Source organism: Oncorhynchus keta, chromosome 23, assembly GCF_023373465.1.
Source record: "Oncorhynchus keta strain PuntledgeMale-10-30-2019 chromosome 23, Oket_V2, whole genome shotgun sequence".
NCBI classification, from domain to species: domain Eukaryota; kingdom Metazoa; phylum Chordata; class Actinopteri; order Salmoniformes; family Salmonidae; genus Oncorhynchus; species Oncorhynchus keta.
Genome location: NC_068443.1, coordinates 45,343,296 through 45,362,594, shown reverse-complemented (window position 1 = coordinate 45,362,594; position 19,299 = coordinate 45,343,296). Strand labels below are relative to the sequence as shown.

Genomic DNA, 19,299 nt, shown 5'->3' with positions numbered 1-19,299 from the left:
TCTACTGTATAGCCCTCTACTGTATATAGCCTCTCTACTGTATATAACTCTCTACTGTATAAAGCCTCTCTACTGTATATAGCCTCTCTACTGTATATAACCTCTACTGTATATACCTCTCTACTGTATATAACCTCTCTACTGTATAAAGCCTCTCTACTGTATATAGCCCCTCTACTGTATATAGCCTCTACTGTATATAACCTCTCTACTGTATAAAGCCTCTCTACTGTATATAGCCTGTATATAGCTACTGTATAAAGCCTCTCTACTGTTATAGCCTCGCTACTGTATAAAGCCTCGCTACTGTTATAGCCTCGCTACTGTATACAGCCTCGCTACTGTTACAGCCTCGGTACTGTTATAGCCTCGCTACTGTATACAGCCTCGCTACTGTTATAGCCTCGCTACTGTTATAGCCTCTCTACTGTATAAAGCCTCGCTACTGTATACAGCCTCGCTACTGTTATAGCCTCGCTACTGTTATAGCCTCGCTACTGTATAAAGCCTCGCTACTGTTATAGCCTCTCTACTGTATATAGCCTCGCTACTGTATATAGCCTCGCTACTGTATGTAGCCTCGCTACTGTATAAAGCCTCGCTACTGTATGTAGCCTCGCTACTGTATAAAGCCTCGCTACTGTATGTAGCCTCGCTACTGTATACAGCCTCGCTACTGTATGTAGCCTCGCTACTGTATAAAGCCTCGCTACTGTATATAGCCTCGCTACTGTATAAAGCCTCGCTACTGTATATAGCCTCGCTACTGTATTTAGCCTCGCTACTGTATAAAGCCTCGCTACTGTATGTAGCCTCGCTACTGTATGTAGCCTCACTACTGTATATAGCCTCGCTACTGTTATAGCCTCGCTACTGTATAAAGCCTCGCTACTGTTATAGCCTCGCTACTGTATAAAGCCTCGCTACTGTATATAGCCTCGCTACTGTATATAGCCTCGCTACTGTATAAAGCCTCGCTACTGTATGTAGCCTCACTACTGTATAAAGCCTCGCTACTGTATATAGCCTCGCTACTGTATATAGCCTCGCTACTGTATAAAGCCTCTCTACTGTTATAGCCTCTCTACTGTATATAGCCCCTCTGCTGTATATAGCCTCGCTACTGTATATAGCCTCTCTACTGTATAAAGCCTCTCTACTGTATAAAGCCTCTCTACTGTATATAGCCTCTCTACTGTATATAGCCTCTCTACTGTATAAAGCCTCTCTACTGTATATAGCCTCTCTACTGTATATAACCTCTCTACTGTATATAGCCTCTCTACTGTATATAGCCTCTCTACTGTATATAGCCTCTCTACTGTATAAAGCCTCTCTACTGTATATAGCCTCTCTACTGTATATAACCTCTCTACTGTATATAGCCTCTCTACTGTATATAGCCTCTCTACTGTATATAGCCTCTACTGTATATAGCCTCTCTACTGTATATAGCCTCTCTACTGTATATAACCTCTCTACTGTATATAGCCTCTCTACTGTATATAGCCTCTCTACTGTATATAGCCTCTCTACTGTATACAGCCTCTCTACTGTATAAAGCCTCTCTACTGTATATAGCTCTCTACTGTATATAGCCTCTCTACTGTATACAGCCTCTCTACTGTATACAGCCTCTCTACTGTATAAAGCCTCTCTACTGTATATAGCCTCTCTACTGTATATAGCCTCTCTACTGTATATAGCCTCTCTACTGTATAAAGCCTCTCTACTGTATATAGCCTCTCTACTGTATATAGCCTCTCTACTGTATATAACCTCTCTACTGTATAAAGCCTCTCTACTGTATATAGCCCCTCTACTGTATATAGCCTCTCTACTGTATATAGCCTCTCTACTGTATATAGCCCTCTACTGTATAAAGCCTCTCTACTGTATATAGCCTCTCTACTGTATATAGCCTCTCTACTGTATATAGCCTCTCTACTGTATACAGCCTCTCTACTGTATACAGCCCCTCTACTGTATATAACCTCTCTACTGTATATAGCCTCTCTACTGTATATAACCTCTCTACTGTATATAACCTCTCTACTGTATATAGTATCTCTACTGTATATAGCCCCTCTACTGTATACAGCCTCTCTACTGTATACAGCCCCTCTACTGTATATAACCTCTCTACTGTATATAGCCTCTACTGTATATAACCTCTACTGTATATAACCTCTCTACTGTATATAGTATCTCTACTGTATATAGCCTCTCTACTGTATACAGCCTCTCTACTGTATATAGCCTCTCTACTATTATAGCCTCTCTACTGTATACAGCCTCTCTACTGTATACAGCCTCTCTACTGTTATAGCCTCTCTACTGTTATTTTTCACTGTCTTTTTGCTGTTGTTTTATGTCTTTACTTACCTATTGTTCACCTAATACCTTTTTTCACTATTGGTTAGAGCCTGTAAGTAAGTATTTCACTGCTGTATTCGGCGCACGTGACAAATAGACTTTGATTTGATTTGATACCCCTGAACCAGTATTCCTCAGAGGACACAGAGTTGTAAATTCAATCCAACACAGTACTGGCATGTTTATTTCAGGTTAACGAAAATGGCGTTAGCAGTTTCTGTCACTCCTGTCTTGCCTTAGTAACATGTTCACGTTGTTATTCTGAAGCTCTATGACTATGTTCAGAATTCAATATTTCAACGGCAAACCAGAGACAAAGAGAGCTGAGTTCTGGTTCACAGGCTTGCCTTACCTCTGAGATTTCCCACACACAAACAAATTATGATTGACTAGCATTTCTGAAGGAAAGAGGAAGGCCTAAATTATAATGTTTCACTCTTGATCACTGACAGGAAGAGAGGTGTTATTACAGAAACTGCAGGAGCAAATGTGAAGCTATAATGCTAGGTTTTCAGCTCATATTTGAAGTGAAAGGATTTTAATGTTCTAATTACAAGTGTTAAGTGCAGCAAAACCTTAATATAAACCCTCTAGGTAAATAATTCTACATTTGACAAAAAATGTATTCTGCTCAAGGAGACACATGTAAACGTCTTGTTGACGTTTTCAATTCCACATTAAGTCATCATGAGCTGTAATTTACATGCTCCTTGAATCAGCAATTTGGCCATTTCCATTTGAATAAATTGTTGAATTAGTAATTTGGTGTATGTCTTAGTGAATTGTCACGTTCTGACCTTTATTTCCTTTGTTTTGTATTTATTTAGTATGGTCAGGGCGTGAGTTGGGTGGGCAGTCTGTTTGTTTTTCTAGGTTTTGGGTATTTCTATATTTCGGCCGAGTATGGTTCTGACTGGGCCACTCCAGAAGGCGTATTTTCTTCTCTTCAAGCCATTCTGTTGTTGATTTACATCTGTCAAATAGGTCGTTGTCCTGTTGCATCACCCAACTTCTGTTGAGCTTCAATTGGCGGACAGACAGCCTAACATTCTCCTGCAAAATCTTGATAAACGTGGGAATTCATTTTTCCGTCGATGATAGCAAGCTGTCCAGGCCCTGAGGCAGCAAAGCAGCCCCAAACCATGATGCTCCCTCCACCAGACTTTACAGTTGGGATGAGGTTCTGATGTTGGTGTGCTGTGCCTTTTTTTCTCCACACATAGTGTTTGTGTGTTCCTTCCAAACAACTGAACTTTAGTTTCATCTGTCCACAGAATCTTTTGCGAACATCAGACGTGCAGCAATGTTTTTTTTGGACAGCAGTGGCTTCTTCCGTGGTGTCCTCCCTTGAACACCATTCTTGTTTAGTGTTTTACGTATCGTAGACTCGTTAACAGAGATGTTAGCATGTTCCAGAGATTTCTGTAAGTCTTTAGCTGACACTCTAGGATTCTTCTTAAATATCATTGAGCGTTCTGCACTGTGCTCTTGCGGTCATCTTTGCAGGACGGCCACTCCTAGGGAGAGTAGCAACAGTGCTGAACTTTCTCCATTTATAGACAATTTGTCTTATCGTGGATGGATGAACATCAAGGCCTTTAGAAATACTTTTGTAACCCTTTTCCAGCTTTATGCAAGTCAACAATTCTTCATCTTAGGTCTTCTGAGATTTATTTTGTTCGAGACATGGTTCACATCAGGCAATGCTTCTTGTGAATAGCTAAATCAACATTTTTTTTTTAGGGCAAGACAGCTCTAACCAACATCTCCAATCTGGTCTCATTGATTGGACTCCAGGTGAGCTGACTCCTGACTCCAATGAGCTTTTGGAGAGGTCATTAGCCTCGGGGGGTTCACATACTTTCCCCAACCTACACTGTGAACATTTAAATGATGTATTCAATATAGACAAGAAAAATGCAACAATTTGTGTGTTATTAGTTGAAGCACACTGTGTTAAGTCTATTGTTGTGGCTTAGATGAAGATCAGATCACATTGTATGTCAAATGTGTGCAGAAATCCAGGTAATAAAAAAGGGTTCATATACTTTTTCTTGCCGCTGTATATATGTTTGGACACGCTAAGCATAGTGTAGATGAACATTCAGAGACACCCGTGGTAAACCTCATGGTACATCATCACCCTGTATGGTACTTTATCCCTTGTGTTGATGCAATGTCAGAAGAAAGAGACTCAAACTTCGAAAGCACCTCCCACCGCATAAAGCAAATCGCCTTGAGAATTTATATTTTTATTTTGTTACTTACCACAGAGATTTCCCGGTGGAATTTGGCCTCCAGGTTCGTCACGTTCTTGAATGTGTTCACGTAAAAACCAACTCGGCTAGAAGGGGGGGGAAACATATGTTACCATGGTGATGTTTTGTCACCAACAAACATCTTCATTAAAGCCCTAAAAGAGCTCTTAAATGGACAGCCTCAGCTGTAAGGCGAATGCTGTCAGAATGAAGAATTCCATACATTCCAATGAACAGTTACCATAACGATATACTTTTTTAAATAAATAAAACCATATCAAACTGGTGGTCAGAGATACAAAACGCTGTTTAACTACAGTCCCCTATACATGGTTATTGCCTTCTAGGGAGTTTCCTGGCCACTGTGCTCTTTGGGATTTGAGGCTGCGTTTCTGTAAAGCACTTTGTGGCAACTGCTGATGTAAAAAGGGCTTTTAAAAAATACATTTGATTGATTGATACATCGTTTAACAACTACTTGTTAGATGTGTATTTTAAATTGCGATCTGTCGCTGCTATTTATGTGAACTCCTAGCACATGTTCCTTTCAGAAAAAGGTCAACCAAAGTGTACAGCAAACATTGTGTTGACCTTGTGAGGATCCTCTCTCCGCAATGCCCTCTAGCACTACTCAACTCTTGTCATTTTGCAATGAAGCGACGAGGAGACCTGTGGTCATTCATTCACACACAAGCACAAACAGGGGTTGAATTGATTCTGACACATATGCTGAACACACATACTGTAGCTCAGCAGTTGAAGCAGATGTTTTAACAAAAGGATGACTGTCATTATAATCACAGGGCTAAAAATAAAAGCACTGCAATTCCCATCCATGAGTAGAGCAGTGCTAGAGGGCATTGCGGAGAGGATGCCTTCTCATTGGACAGATTAGGTAACCACGGCTGCAAGCATTCTTCTCCAGTGAGCAGCCAGTGTGCTCAAGATGGCAACACGCATACAGTGTACACACACAAACACACACAGGGGCGGACTTTGGGATTTGTAGGCCCCCATGACTGTTCAACAAAAGCATGGCTACTGAGAGAAGAGCTGTTTGGAACTGGGCTTTTTTAGTTGAACGAAGCAGAATGAAAAGGCTTCCTGAAAATAGTAAAGGTCTTTACATCACCACATCATTTCAACGGAGGGACAAACCTATTTTTTTGTTATTGAAAGCAATTTGTGGGCCAGAAGAAAGGCAGTTATTTTTTGAATATGATAGAATGTATTTAGAAATGATAATGGTCTGGTTTATTTCTTATTCATATTTTTAAACTGCATTGTTGGTTAGGGGCTTGTAAGTAAGCATTTCTGTATACATTGACTAATTTAAAGTGATTTGATTTTTGATTTTGTATATCAACCAGTACCTATATTTTTAACCATTCTAGCACAGATACAAACTGCAACCAAGTTTCTATGTTCATAAGGCTAATAAGAAAATATGTCAAATTACTTGAATATGGGAAAAGTGTAACCATTTTTTAATTGCTTCCAAAAGTGTGTGAAATGCATCAGAAAAGGTATTGGAAAGACTGCCAGGTAATAATTGTGTGTGTAGAATAAAATAAATGCATTATTTTCAATTGCGGTTTTGTCACACTCCCTTCTAACGTGTCCTGCGCAGCTTGTAAGCGTTGTAGAGGGAAACAGAAAGAGTCTTAGCTCTTCTATTACTGTACATATTATTCAATGAAATTATGCCAAGTTCACGAGGCCCCCTGATGATGTGAAGCCCTAGGAAATTGTCTGAGTTGCCCAATGGTACGTCTGCCGCTGCGACGCCCACAGCACATACAGTGCATTCGGAAAGTATTCAGAACCCTTCCCCTATTCCACATTCTGTTACGTTTCAGCCTTATTCTAAAATTGATTAAATATCTTTTCCCCTCATCTCTACATACAATACCCCATAATGACAAAGCAAAAATAGGATTGTAGAATTTTTGCCAATTTCTAAAAAAGAAATGAAAAATCACAGTATTCAGACCCTTTACTACCTAGCACCTTTGGCAGCGATTATAGCTCTAAGCTTGGCACATCTCTATTTGGGGAGTTTCTCTCATTCTTCTCTGCAGATCCTCTCAAGCTCTGTCAGGTTGGATGGCTCAGTTTGGCAGAGGCGGCGGGCTCTAGGAAGAGTCTTGGTGGTTCCAAACGTCCTCTATTTAAGAACGATGGAGGCCACTGTATTCTTGGGGACCTTCAATGCTGCAGAAATGTGTTGGTACCCTTCCCCAGATCTGTGCCTCGTCACAATCCTGTCTCGGAGCTCTACAGACAATTCCTTCGACCTCGTGGCTTGGTTTTTGCTCTGACATGCACTGTCAAACCTGGGACCACAGGTGTGTGCCTTTCCAAATCATGTCCAATCAATAGTTGGACTCAAATCAAGTTGGAGAAAAACTGTTTTCGCTTTGTCAATATGGGGCATTCTGTGTAGATTGATGAGGGAAAATAATTGATTGAAACTTTAATGAAGTTCATTCATGAATAATGAGTAATCTTCAGTACAGTAATTGCATTTCAATTAAGGTCTTCAACTTATTGTTAACCATTGAGATCCGTGATCTAGAGTCCAGATACGCAAACATCTTTAACTTAAGAACAATCAGAATCAACTAAAAGCACAGTATACTGTATGTGCTTTTATAATGCTAGACAGTCACACCGAACGATGTGAACCTGACAATTACATAAGAGGCAGCATGTGACCATCCTAATGGCAAAAACAGATTATAGTAACCAGTTGTACAGTCATTGCCTAAATTAAATCAGAATGCTCGATGTTAATCACTACTCCAATCTCCAGGCATTCAACGTTCAAAAAGATTGAGAATGAAAGTTTCCCCAAAGATTTTCGCTTAAGGAAATCCAATCCCACAGCTTTCGTATATTTACAATATGGTCCTCCTTGTGTATATTTTTCCAAGGATTTTTGTCAGTACAGCGGGAGATGTAGAGAGGGTGGCCGAGATGGGGCTGGGACCTCTGTCTACAGGGAGCATATGTGGTCCGGTATCGGGAGCTTAGACCGCTACACCGGATCCACTACACATGCAGTTATTTTTATTGGCCAGTCTTCAATTTGGATATGGTGAACACCTCTTCACTTCTAGAGAGATTTTGGAAGACAGGTCTCTTCTGTTAAATAGACAGCTATATTAACAGTCCAATTCATTGCACTATAGCAGTTGGCTCCAGTTGGCAACCTAGCTAGTCACCATCTGGTTAGGCGTTTCTCTAGTCACCAGGCAATTCTGCTTAGCCTTCTGTGTGAGACTGGCTACCTCATTGATGAGGAGGAAAAACAACATGATATGTGAACACCGAGGACACCTGCACACACACACACACACAACAAAATGGACAATATCTCTCCCCCAGAACAGATCAAATTCCCTAACACCTTATCTCACCGCTAGTTTAACTGCATGTCCCTCTATCTGACAGAAACAGAGATCGACTGAAAGGGAAATCTGATTTTATTATTGTGATTCTGTCAGCCCATTTTCAGCCCATTTTCCCCTAAGTCTGAATGCACCATGATATTATTATGCTGTGTTGAATTCTATTTTTCATCCTCATGGTGGTGCTTAGATTGAATCTCTCAATCTAGGAAATACTCACATTTAGGGCGTTCTATAGCTGTAAAGCCACAATTCACTGTTTCCATTCACATTTCATTATTAAATGTACATTATTCCGTACATCATGACTGTCATTCACACATATAGGAAAAGTAAATCAGTATAATATACTAGTTTAAACAAACGTACGATAGACAAGATAAAAACCACAGACACAAGCTAATACCTTGGCTACAATAATGATCATATCATAATCGTTTTAAACTAGTGCTTTTTTCTGGGAATAATCTTCTGGTCTAGGCATATCTATGGAGACTTGTTGACCCATGGATATACATGGACTTCATCACAAGAGACTGACAGAGAGAGAAATAAAAGTATCTAGAGTCACATCTCGACTGACAGTCACCTAAGAACTATAGAAGAAATCTTGGGTGGCGTCCCAAAAAGCAGCATACTCCCTATTTAGTGCACTACTTTGACCAGGGCCCACATGTAGTGCACTATGCACTGAATAGGGTTCCATTTGGGATGGATGTAAAATGATTAACACATTTTCATTCACGACTCTAAAGGATTTATATGTTAAAGCACCTAGAATAGAACAATAAAAAAATAACACTGCATAATAGTACTGTAGTATATATATATATAAATATTTTTTTTAACAGTACCCGAAACCATTAGTTTTGATTTGTAATTGACCATGGGAAGAGGAGCTACAGCATAAAGACCACAACGTTGGTTTATCTATACGGTTGAATTAGGGTTGCATTAATTAGTGCACATCGTACCAAAACGTTTTGCAACGGAAAACAAAAACAGCGCTTCTTATTGGACAAATCATGTTAAGCCCCTCTCCATGTTGGCCCATTTCTTTCCATTTGGTGCCTAGTGAATGTGACCCAGGTGCTGATTTTAGTTTACCTGTCCCAGAGAGTTGGTAGCTCGTCCTGCAGATCAACATTGAGCTCATCAAACACCTTCTGGGCTTTTTTCAACTCGTCCTCTGCCTGAAGAGACAAATACATAACGAGGGGGGAAATACTAACATCTCTTTCCTGCCATAACCAGCACCTTGAAGACTGCTTTGCACAAGGATCCCCTTTTACACTTGAGACACAGTACTTTACCCGTAGTTTACTGTCGTGATGCTCTTAGAAGACTGCCATAAGAATGACATAACCTGACGTACAGTATGTTAATGAACACCCACTTTCAATTATGGTTGGAGACTAGGCTGTTGGTTAAACGGCTCTAGTCTGTTGGGTTTACATCACAAAACTATTGGAAAGGTGAACTATTATAGCGTATGAGGTATTTTCGTTTTCGTAAAAGAGTTGTGTTTCTCAATCATTCTTCACTACAATGGTAAAGGCGGACAGAATAGCACATTGTTGCATTAGTGCACAAGACTTACCTTGGAGACCTTCCGATCACTTCTATTGACCACCGCCTGAATGGTCTCCAGATGGTGCCGTGCACTATCGTAGTCAATTAGCTTTCTGCTTCTTTTCGCCACACGGATCTGACGGTGAGTAATTACCACACGGACCGCTCTTTAATACAATACAGTAGGTACACAAAGTCCTTCCCCTAAGCAAAAGTTCCAAGCATAAAGGCGTCAACCGTTCTGAGGCTGCGTCCCAAATGGAACCCTATTCCCTTTATAGGGCACTACTTCTGACCAAGGCCCATTGGGCCCTGGTCAAAAGTAGTGCGCTAAATAGGGAATAGGGTGCCATTTGGGACGCACTCTGAGCCACAGGGACAAAAGCCTGAAATCTCTCGAAGTCTTTGAGACCGTGAGCATATTACGAATATGCCGGAATAGCTAATAGCTAATTTATTACAAATAGTGCTGTACTATAAACAATATTGGATAAATAAATGACAAATACATAGCTAGTGTTTCAACATTTATCAATTTGATTGAGTTGGTCAAAGGCAAGAGTCAACTCGTGTAGCCAAGGACTGCTATTAGTTTCTATGACGACAGAGCCAAGGCTAAGCTGTTTTTATGCAGTACACTGTACCTTGAGGTCGGGGAACTGTTGCAGGTACGTGTCCAGTGTGATAAGTGATGAATCAACCAGCTTCTGATGGAAGTCCTCCCATAAGACATCACAGTTCTAAAAGAGAGACACAGAGAAACATTTCAGTTCGCCAGATGCTGAACAAGATGAGAACAGGCATATGGTGTAATATACAGTCTACCTACAGTTAAAGGGACATTTGAAAAGGGAAAGTTTTAGACATTATTAGAACACTAAAGTAGTCTAATGTCCAGATGAAACCACATCCCATAACATCGGTTATGTAGATCCAGCCATATGCCTCCACCACAAATAAATAGAAAATATAAATAAAGCAGGAAGTTAAGACGGCGCCAATCTTTTCCATTCATTTGGGATTGAGGCATATACAGTTGTATATACATATACAGTTGCTGGGTCAACAGATAGTTTGGAATGCATCTGACAAACTTTAATTTCAAGAGTGAAATGTCCCTCAAAAGCAGTATCTGTATTATGCCAAGGTTCAGTAGTGCATTTAGCTTGCAATAGTGTACATACATGTTCAAATAACGTTTCTATTTTTGTCTCGTGTTCAGCATCACACACTCAGTGTCCCTGTTTCCACAGACTCCCAAAGGGTTTGTCTTCATGTATGTTGTCGAGCCGCTTTATGGGGTGATATCAGTGCCAATAGATTCAACTCCATCACAGTGATTGTATCCCATCACAGTGACTGTATCCCTATGATAGAGAAAACCATCGGCACAGAGGACTCGGGAGAGAATTACATTTTCATTTGGTTTTTGTTTACAGTGATGAAGGGGGTAAATTAAAAGGTGGATGCTAAATACATGATGTTCTTCCTGCAACAGTTGTGAGTGAGATTAACATACAGTGCCTTCAGAAAGTCTTCACACCTAGGGCTGTTGCGGTGACCATATTACCGCCACCCCGGTGGTCACGAGTCATGAAGACAGTCAAACTTCACGATAATTAGGTTTCTCCAAGCTCTGGTGATCAATAGTAGCCTACCAAACGTGCTAACTGCCTAGTACTCAGCACTCTAATGTCCCTTTAATCAGTCTGATATCAATGCAAATGTCATCGAAAATCTAATCAAACACTTCATGAGAGCCCATGAGCTCATGTTGTGCAACATTTCTACAGGCTATGCAATTGAGCGAGAAAACAGTGATGGCCTCTATTAAAAATAGGAGGATCCCATCAGCTTTCTATAGGCTAGGCCGACTATATTTATTTCTCAACTTTCCTTATATTAAGCACATTGCTTATCTATACAACAGGAGTATAGCCTACCTGGCCTGCATGGAAATGAACCACAGGAAAAGAGTACTTGATTCGCTATTTAAGTGCATAGATGACATGTATTTTCCCCCTGGCCCCGTTTCAAGACAGGTGCATGATAATGGTCCATTCTAAATCAAAACAAATTTCACACATATATTATTTAGTATATGTAAAGACTAGATTAAATCGAGAATAGTCTGATATTAGACTATGACTTGTGAATTTTATATTATCACTTGTGAATGACGCCCAGTGTAAGGCAAGAAACAATGGCATTAAAATAAAAAAAACTTTTTTGAATCATAGTCGCACACCTCATTTAGCCTAGCCCATAGGCCTATATGTTTTGATAAGGTTTGTATCACAACTAAAAGTGGCCAAATAACTTCTTAAAATTAAGCACATTGATCCGCTTGGGGTGTAAAGCCTAACTGGGATACATAAGCAGTACGTGAGAGTCAAGCTTGGGGTGTAAAGCCTAACTGGGATACATGAGCAGTACGTGAGAGTCAAGCTTGGGGTGTAAAGCCTAACTGGGATACATGAGCAGTACGTGAGAGTCAAGCTTGGGGTGTAAAGCCTAACTGGGATACATGAGCAGTACGTGAGAGTCAAGCTTGGGGTGTAAAGCCTAACTGGGATACATGAGCAGTACGTGAGAGTCAAGCTTGGGGTGTAAAGCCTAACTGGGATACATGAGCAGTACGTGAGAGTCAAGCTTGGGGTGTAAAGCCTAACTGGGATACATGAGCAGTACGTGAGAGTCAAGCTTGGGGTGTAAAGCCTAACTGGGATACATGAGCAGTACGTGAGAGTCAAGCTTGGGGTGTAAAGCCTAACTGGGATACATGAGCAGTACGTGAGAGTCAAGCTTGGGGTGTAAAGCCTAACTGGGATACATGAGCAGTACGTGAGAGTCAAGCTTGGGGTGTAAAGCCTAACTGGGATACATGAGCAGTACGTGAGAGTCAAGCTTGGGGTGTAAAGCCTAACTGGGATACATGAGCAGTACGTGAGAGTCAAGCTTGGGGAAAATAATTTCACCATAAAAATGCACTGTTATAATAAAAGCATTACATACATAAACACATTTACGGTCACTTTTGATAATGGTGTTTTCCTGCAAATGGAACATATGCTTATAGCCTACTGCCATGTGCACATTGATGCACTTATAATGTGAAGAAATAACCTAATAGTTAATCAACATTTTAAGATAAACGTTCTGATCTGTTGCGTCAGCCACATTGCGTAAAAACATATTTTGCTTATGCTAGTGGTTGTATGATTTGAGATCTATCGCATCCCACAACTGTCCCAGACTATGGCTGTGTTCGAATACCCAAACTAACATACTGTATGCTACATACTTAACTTGTTATGGCTGCATCCCCTTGTTCTCAATTTCCTCCTGAAGACATACCCTAATCTAACTGCCTGTAGCTCAGCCCCAGAGGCAAGGATATGCATATTCGTGGTATCATTTGAATGGAAACATTCTGAAGTTTGTGGAAATGTTAATTGAATGTAGGAGTATATAACACAGTAGATCTGGTGGAAGAAAAGAGAAAGAACAAGCATACGTTTTCTGTTTTTTATTGCATCATCTTTCACATGTACTACAATAGCCACACAGTCAGATGGGATGCTGGAGATAATGTTGATGGATAACACAAGAGGGAAACTGTAGATGTGCAAAGTTTCAGACTGATAACTTCAGGAATGGGTGAGCTACATGACATTTAGCATGAAGTCACCCAGGTGTCCCACACAAGTTGCCCAAATGTACCCAAGTGGCCGAATTGGTGAAATGACCTATAACTATATACAACAGTGCAAATAACTACATACAACATATCAAAAAGAAAATTAAAAAAATTCTAAACACACAAAAAATATACATAATGTTTTAAAAAATATTAGAGAAAAAAAGAAGAAAAAAACAGGAATAGAAGTCCTCTACACAATATTTTGCTGCCTGTGCCATGTCCCATAGCAGTCTCTTTCTGATGTAAAGCAGAGGCAAACTGAACAAGTTGTACAGGTGATGGGGGACTTCATGCGACACAGAACACAACGAAGCCTCCATGCTGTGCCCTTTTGGCCCTGAGGCACAGTCATGCCTGCAGTAATGAACTGTGGCATATGAACACCACTGGAGGCAGGAGTAGAGGGGGCAGAGGTAGAGCGGGCAGCTTGGCACCAAGGGCTCCCAGTCGGAGTCGCTATCACTGTGAAAGAAAACATAAAAAAATATTTGTATTGTATGAGCCTTTTATCATCATTTGCAAAAAAAAAATATATATATATATCTATTTAATAAAACGGCATTAGCACTTACCCGTCCAGAAGTACGTCCTGTCTTTGCAGAAACAGCTCCTCAATGTTTGAATCATAGCACTCAAAGATTCCTCAAACAAAAAAATCTGTCTCACTTTCACCATCAACCTCTTCTATAATCTGGTGCAAATCTGTATACTTAGACTTGGACTTTGCTTTTCCTGATTTATTCTCCATGTCTTCAATGAAATCGTTGAAAAAACACATTACAAAATACTACTTTCCAAAACACTGCTGTGCGTAACAAGCGTGTCTGCAACTGCTCTGATGGTCAATGGCGAGAATGAAGTTCGTTACGCGTGTGTTTACAAACAAGGGATGGTGGTCCAACCCATAACCATCACATACTGGCGTTTACCTCAAGCTCATTGGCTATCTACCCAGCTAGATTTCAAGAAGATCAGTGGTCATTGGGCAGAAATACAGTCAATCAACGAAGCTTCGCTAATATTATTGGTGCGCAATGAAGTCATTGCTCTTTGTCTTCAAATCAGTTCACTTCGGTCAAAACTCCCCGCAAAAAAAACAATCACGTTTGGCTGTGTTGCAAACATCTAGAGGATTGCAATGAAACCAACTATGACTAGATAAACAATTGTCAATTCAGAGCGTTGTCAGGTTGTCCGTTCGTCAATTCAGAGCGTTGTCAGGTTGTCCGTTCGTCAATTCAGAGCGTTGTCAGGTTGTCCGTTCGTCAATTCAGAGCGTTGTCAGGTTGTCCGTTCGTCAATTCAGAGCGTTGTCAGATTGTTTTGCACTCGGAGCGCACACTGGACGCTCGGGCCGAGGAGGTGAGATCCAAGAGTTCTGACAGTACAACTGCAGTCAAGCACCCAAGCTAACTTGCTAGCTACTTCAAGACACAAATGAGAGAACACCTTATCTGACCATTTTACTTGCCCTAGCAGAGCTGGCTAGGCAGTTTTCATGTATTCCAGAGGGTTGGTGACTAACTGTGCTGCTGGCAAAAATTTAATTACGCCGTTTTGCCAAAGTTTACTGACACTGGCCCTATTCAACGGGTGTTGAGCGCTCATAAAGTCATCAGTTATGCTGCGCTCTGGTATACTCAGACTTGGGAACGCAAGACGACTTTACCACTTAGCTAAGATAAGAATGACGGGAATTATCAAGTCAATAAATGTTGGGTAGTTAGTTAGATAGCACATAGTTAATATACTGGCAAGTTTGTTGTAATAGTAGCTAACAAATTGTCAGCCAATATAACGTGTAAAGTAACTTATTTGAAAAGTCATTACATTGCTCAACATTTTCTTAATAGTTGTCATAATTAGTTAAAGCAATCAATTTGTTTCCGCTCTCGTTGGATGTCGGCTGCATATTGTCCGCCATTTTCCTCAAATCTGAAAACGATGTGAAATCACGCCCATTTTCTGAAGAATTGCATTATGGGCCCTAGCACGGAACTAGTTTTTTTGTTGTTGTTGTTAGTATGTTAGTACACCAAATATTTATAATGGTCTTTACAACAAATCAGCTGTGCAGGTGGTAAAAGGCCAGAGTTCAACGACAGGAGAGATTCTAGCAGTAGTCAACGGCCAGGCGTCATTGGCAGAGTAGTGGGCTGGGTAGGCAGGATCTGTCCTTCACACCAATGAAACCGGCTTCAGCTCTTTGCAAATCATGGACCGCTGGCTTCAAACGGAGGGCTTGGAATGGGTGGAGAAAAACAATCACAGCAGTAGGGGAATGGGCCAGTCTACTTGGACCTCATCTTTCGCCTTTTACGCTTCAGCCTGCACATACGCTTCTTCCTCTACTCTGCTCTCATCTTGTGGAGATGTGTCTCTACAGCAAGGACACCAAATTGAAAGAGCACGGAAATGGTGTCTACTGCTTCGTATTTTGGCGAATGTAGGATGACATCCGAGGACTTTTGGCATACTAAACTCAGCAAAAAAAAGAAACGTCCTCCCACTGTCAACTGCGTTTATTTTCAGCAACCTTAACATATTTAAATATGTGTATGAGTGTAACCGATGTGAAATGGCCAGCTAGTTAGCGGTGGTGTGCGCTAATAGCGTTTCAATCGGTGACGTCACTCACTCTGAGACCTTAAAGTAGTTGTAGTAGTAGCCGCGGCTTTTGTGGCGCGATGGGTAACGATGCTTCATGGGTGTCAGTTGTTGATGTGTGCAGAGGGTCCCTGGTTCGAGCCCAGGTCGGGGCGAGGGACGGAAAATATACTGTTACATGAACATACCAAGATTCAACAACTGAGACATAAACTGAACAAGTTACACAGACATGTGACTAACAGAAATGAAATAATGTGTCCCTGAACAAGGTGGGGGGGTCAAAATCAAAAGTAAGTCAGTATCTGGTGTGGCCACCAGCTGCATTAAGTACTGCAGTGCATCTCCTCCTCAGGAACTGCACCATATTTGCCAGTTCTTGCTATGAGATGTTACCCCACTCTTCCACAAAGGCAACAGCAAGTTCCTGGACATTTCGGGGGGAAATGGCCCTAGCCATCACCCTCCGATCCAACAGGTCCCAGAACTGCTCAATGGGATTGAGATCTGGGCTCTTCGCTGACCATGGCAGAACACTGACATTCCTGTCTTCCAGGATATCACAGACAGTACAAGCAGTATGGCATTGTCATTCTGGAGTTTGAGATTGCCTGCAATGACAACAAGCTCAGTTCAATGATGCTGTGACACACTGCCACAGACCATGACGAACCCGCCATCTCCAAATCGATCCCACTCCAGTGTACAGGCCTCGGCGTAATGCTCATTCCTTCGACAATAAACGTGAATCCGACCATCACCCCTGGTGAGACAAAACCGCGACTTGTCACTTAAGAGCACTTTTTGCCAGTCCTGTCTGGTCCAGCGACGGTGGGTTTGTGCCCCGATGACGTTTCCGGTGAGGACCTGCCTTACAACAGGCCTACAAGCCCTCAGTCCAGCCTCTCTCAGCCTATTGCGGACAGTCTAAGGCACGTTCACGCAGATGAACAGGGACCCTGGGCATCGGTCTTTTGCTGTTTTTCAGAGTCAGTAGAAAGGCCTCTTTAGTGTCCTAAGTTTTCATAACTGTGACCTTATTTGTATGAGTATTTGAACACAGCTTATGTTTGGAATGTATATTTCTCGCACAGAATAGGGCAACTTTTGGACTACGAGGCATACTAGATTGACATGGGATAGAGCTTTTGCTTTTCGTTATTTCTACTCCTCGGATGATTAAAAGTCAATGTGAAGAGTTCTTGCAATATCTTCAATATGCACCTCGCAATTGGGGATGCCACTGGGAAAGGGGATGCCGCCGGAAAATTTGAGGCATTAGCATGCGCAAGTCAAATTCTGAATGAGAGACTGATGAAGTGTGTACAACCTGTGCAAAAAAAAACAAAGCAGAGCTCAACCCTTTCATGCAACTTTTTTCAAATCATCTTTAGTCACATCATACTGCCTTAGAATGTATTAAAAATCAAAACATATAGCCCAATGTTTGTAGAACAACTAAAGTTACATTACTCTAAACTCTAAATGAAGGATAAAGGAGTACCTGTTTCTTTGTTAACTGCTCAACACAGAATAACCACATGTGCTCACTCCCTCATTTGGAGAAAATGTCCTTTCTATTTAATTCAGCTTTGTTCAATTGTATTCTTCATAATATAAAAGAATATAAAATAATTCCATGATATTCTAAGCAAATCTCGTCTGCTAAATGAACTAGTGTAGCCCAGAGCCATTTGGCACAGCCACATCAGGAACTAACTAAGGACAACTCAGAGTATGATATTCTGTTATTCTGAAATAGACAACATTTTCGTCATATCATGCTCCTTTAGACCTGTCTAAAATAAAGAATGGCTTTATTGGGAAGGCGTAGGAGATGGAGGAGATGCTAAATGTGTTTATGTTAATTAATGGTCAATTACCGTGAGACTGACAGTTATTTGCTTGACAATCACTGGCTGACGAAACTTCGTGACCGCCAACAACTCTATTCACACCCCTTGTCTTTTTCCATATTGTCGTGTTTCAGCCTGAATTAAACATTTATTAAATTGAGATTGTGTGTCACTGGCCTGCACACAGTAGCCCATAACGTCAAAGTGGAATTATGTTTTTAGAAATGTTTATAAATAAATGACAAATGAAAAGCTGAAATGTCTTGAGTCAATAAGTATTGTTATTGCACACCTAATTGTGTTCAGAAGAGAACATTAGCTTAACAAGTCACATAATCAGTAGCATGGACTCACCCTGTGTGCAATAATAGTGTTCAATAACACCAGTTTTTTCATGACTACCTCATCTCTGTAACCCAAACATACAATTATATGAAATGTCCCTCAGTCGAGCAGTGAATTTCAAACACAGATTTAACCACAAAGACCAGGGAGATTTTTCAATGCCTCGCAAAGACGGGCACCTACTGGTAGATGGTTAAAAACAAGTAGACAATGAATATCCCTTTGAGCATGGTGAAGTTATTAACTACACTTTGGATGGTGTATCAATACACCCAGTCACTACAAAGATACAGGCGTCCTTCCTAACTCAGTTGCCGGAGAGGAAGAAAACCGCTCAGGGATTTCACCATGAGGTGACAGTGATTTTAAAACAGTTACAGAGTTGAATGACGAAAACTGAGGCTGGATCAACATTGTAGTTACTCCACAATACGAAACTAAATTACAGAGTAGAGAGAAGGAAGCCAGCACCCTGTTTGCAGTACGGTACTGAAGTAAAACTGCAAAAAAATGTGGCAAAGAAATGTACTTTATGTCCTGAATAAAAAGTGTTATGTTTGGGGGAAATCCAACACATCACAAAATATTTTCAAGCATGGTGGCGGCTGCATAATGTTATGGATATGCTTGTCATCGGCAAAGACTAGGGAGTTTTTGGGGATAAAAAGAAATTGAATAGAGCTAAGCACTTGCAAAATCCTAGAGGAAAACCTGGTTCAGCCTGCTTTCCAACAGACACTGGAAGACAAATTCACCTGTTAGCAGGACAATAACCTAAAGTACACACTAGAGTTGCTTACCAAGACCACATTGAATGTTTCTGAGTGGCCTAGTTACAGTTTCGACTTAAATTGGCTTGAAAATCTATGGCAAGACTTGAAAATGACTTCCTAGCAATGATCAATAACCAACTTGACAGTGCGATCGAACCGTAGAATCCAATCCAAAGCCAGCCTTGCCTTTTCAAAAAACACAAATGCAAGAGGCATTTGATATGCAAACTCGACTAGCCTGTACCCCCGCACATTGACTCTGTACCGGTACCCCCTTGTATATAGCGCATGTGACAAATACACATTCATTTCAACTCAATGATAGAGACAGATGCTTTGAACATGAGCCTTGGTTGACACCTTCATCAATCTTGTTTTTTGTTCAAGTCACCCTTC

General features: G+C 40.9%; 1 protein-coding gene across 7 annotated transcripts in view; it reads right to left on the bottom strand.

Moving 5' to 3' along the window:
• amph (amphiphysin) overlaps positions 1-19,299 on the bottom strand; it is a 144,721-nt gene that overhangs the window by 59,870 nt on the left and 65,552 nt on the right. For all 7 annotated transcript variants that reach the window (XM_052477317.1, XM_052477318.1, XM_052477319.1 and 4 more), the window contains exons 5-8: positions 10,264-10,359; positions 9,648-9,755; positions 9,155-9,240; positions 4,645-4,720 (exon numbers count right to left, since the gene is read on the bottom strand). In XM_052477317.1, coding sequence (XP_052333277.1) covers positions 4,645-4,720; positions 9,155-9,240; positions 9,648-9,755; positions 10,264-10,359 — 366 coding nt within the window. The remainder of the gene's footprint in view (positions 1-4,644; positions 4,721-9,154; positions 9,241-9,647; positions 9,756-10,263; positions 10,360-19,299) is intronic.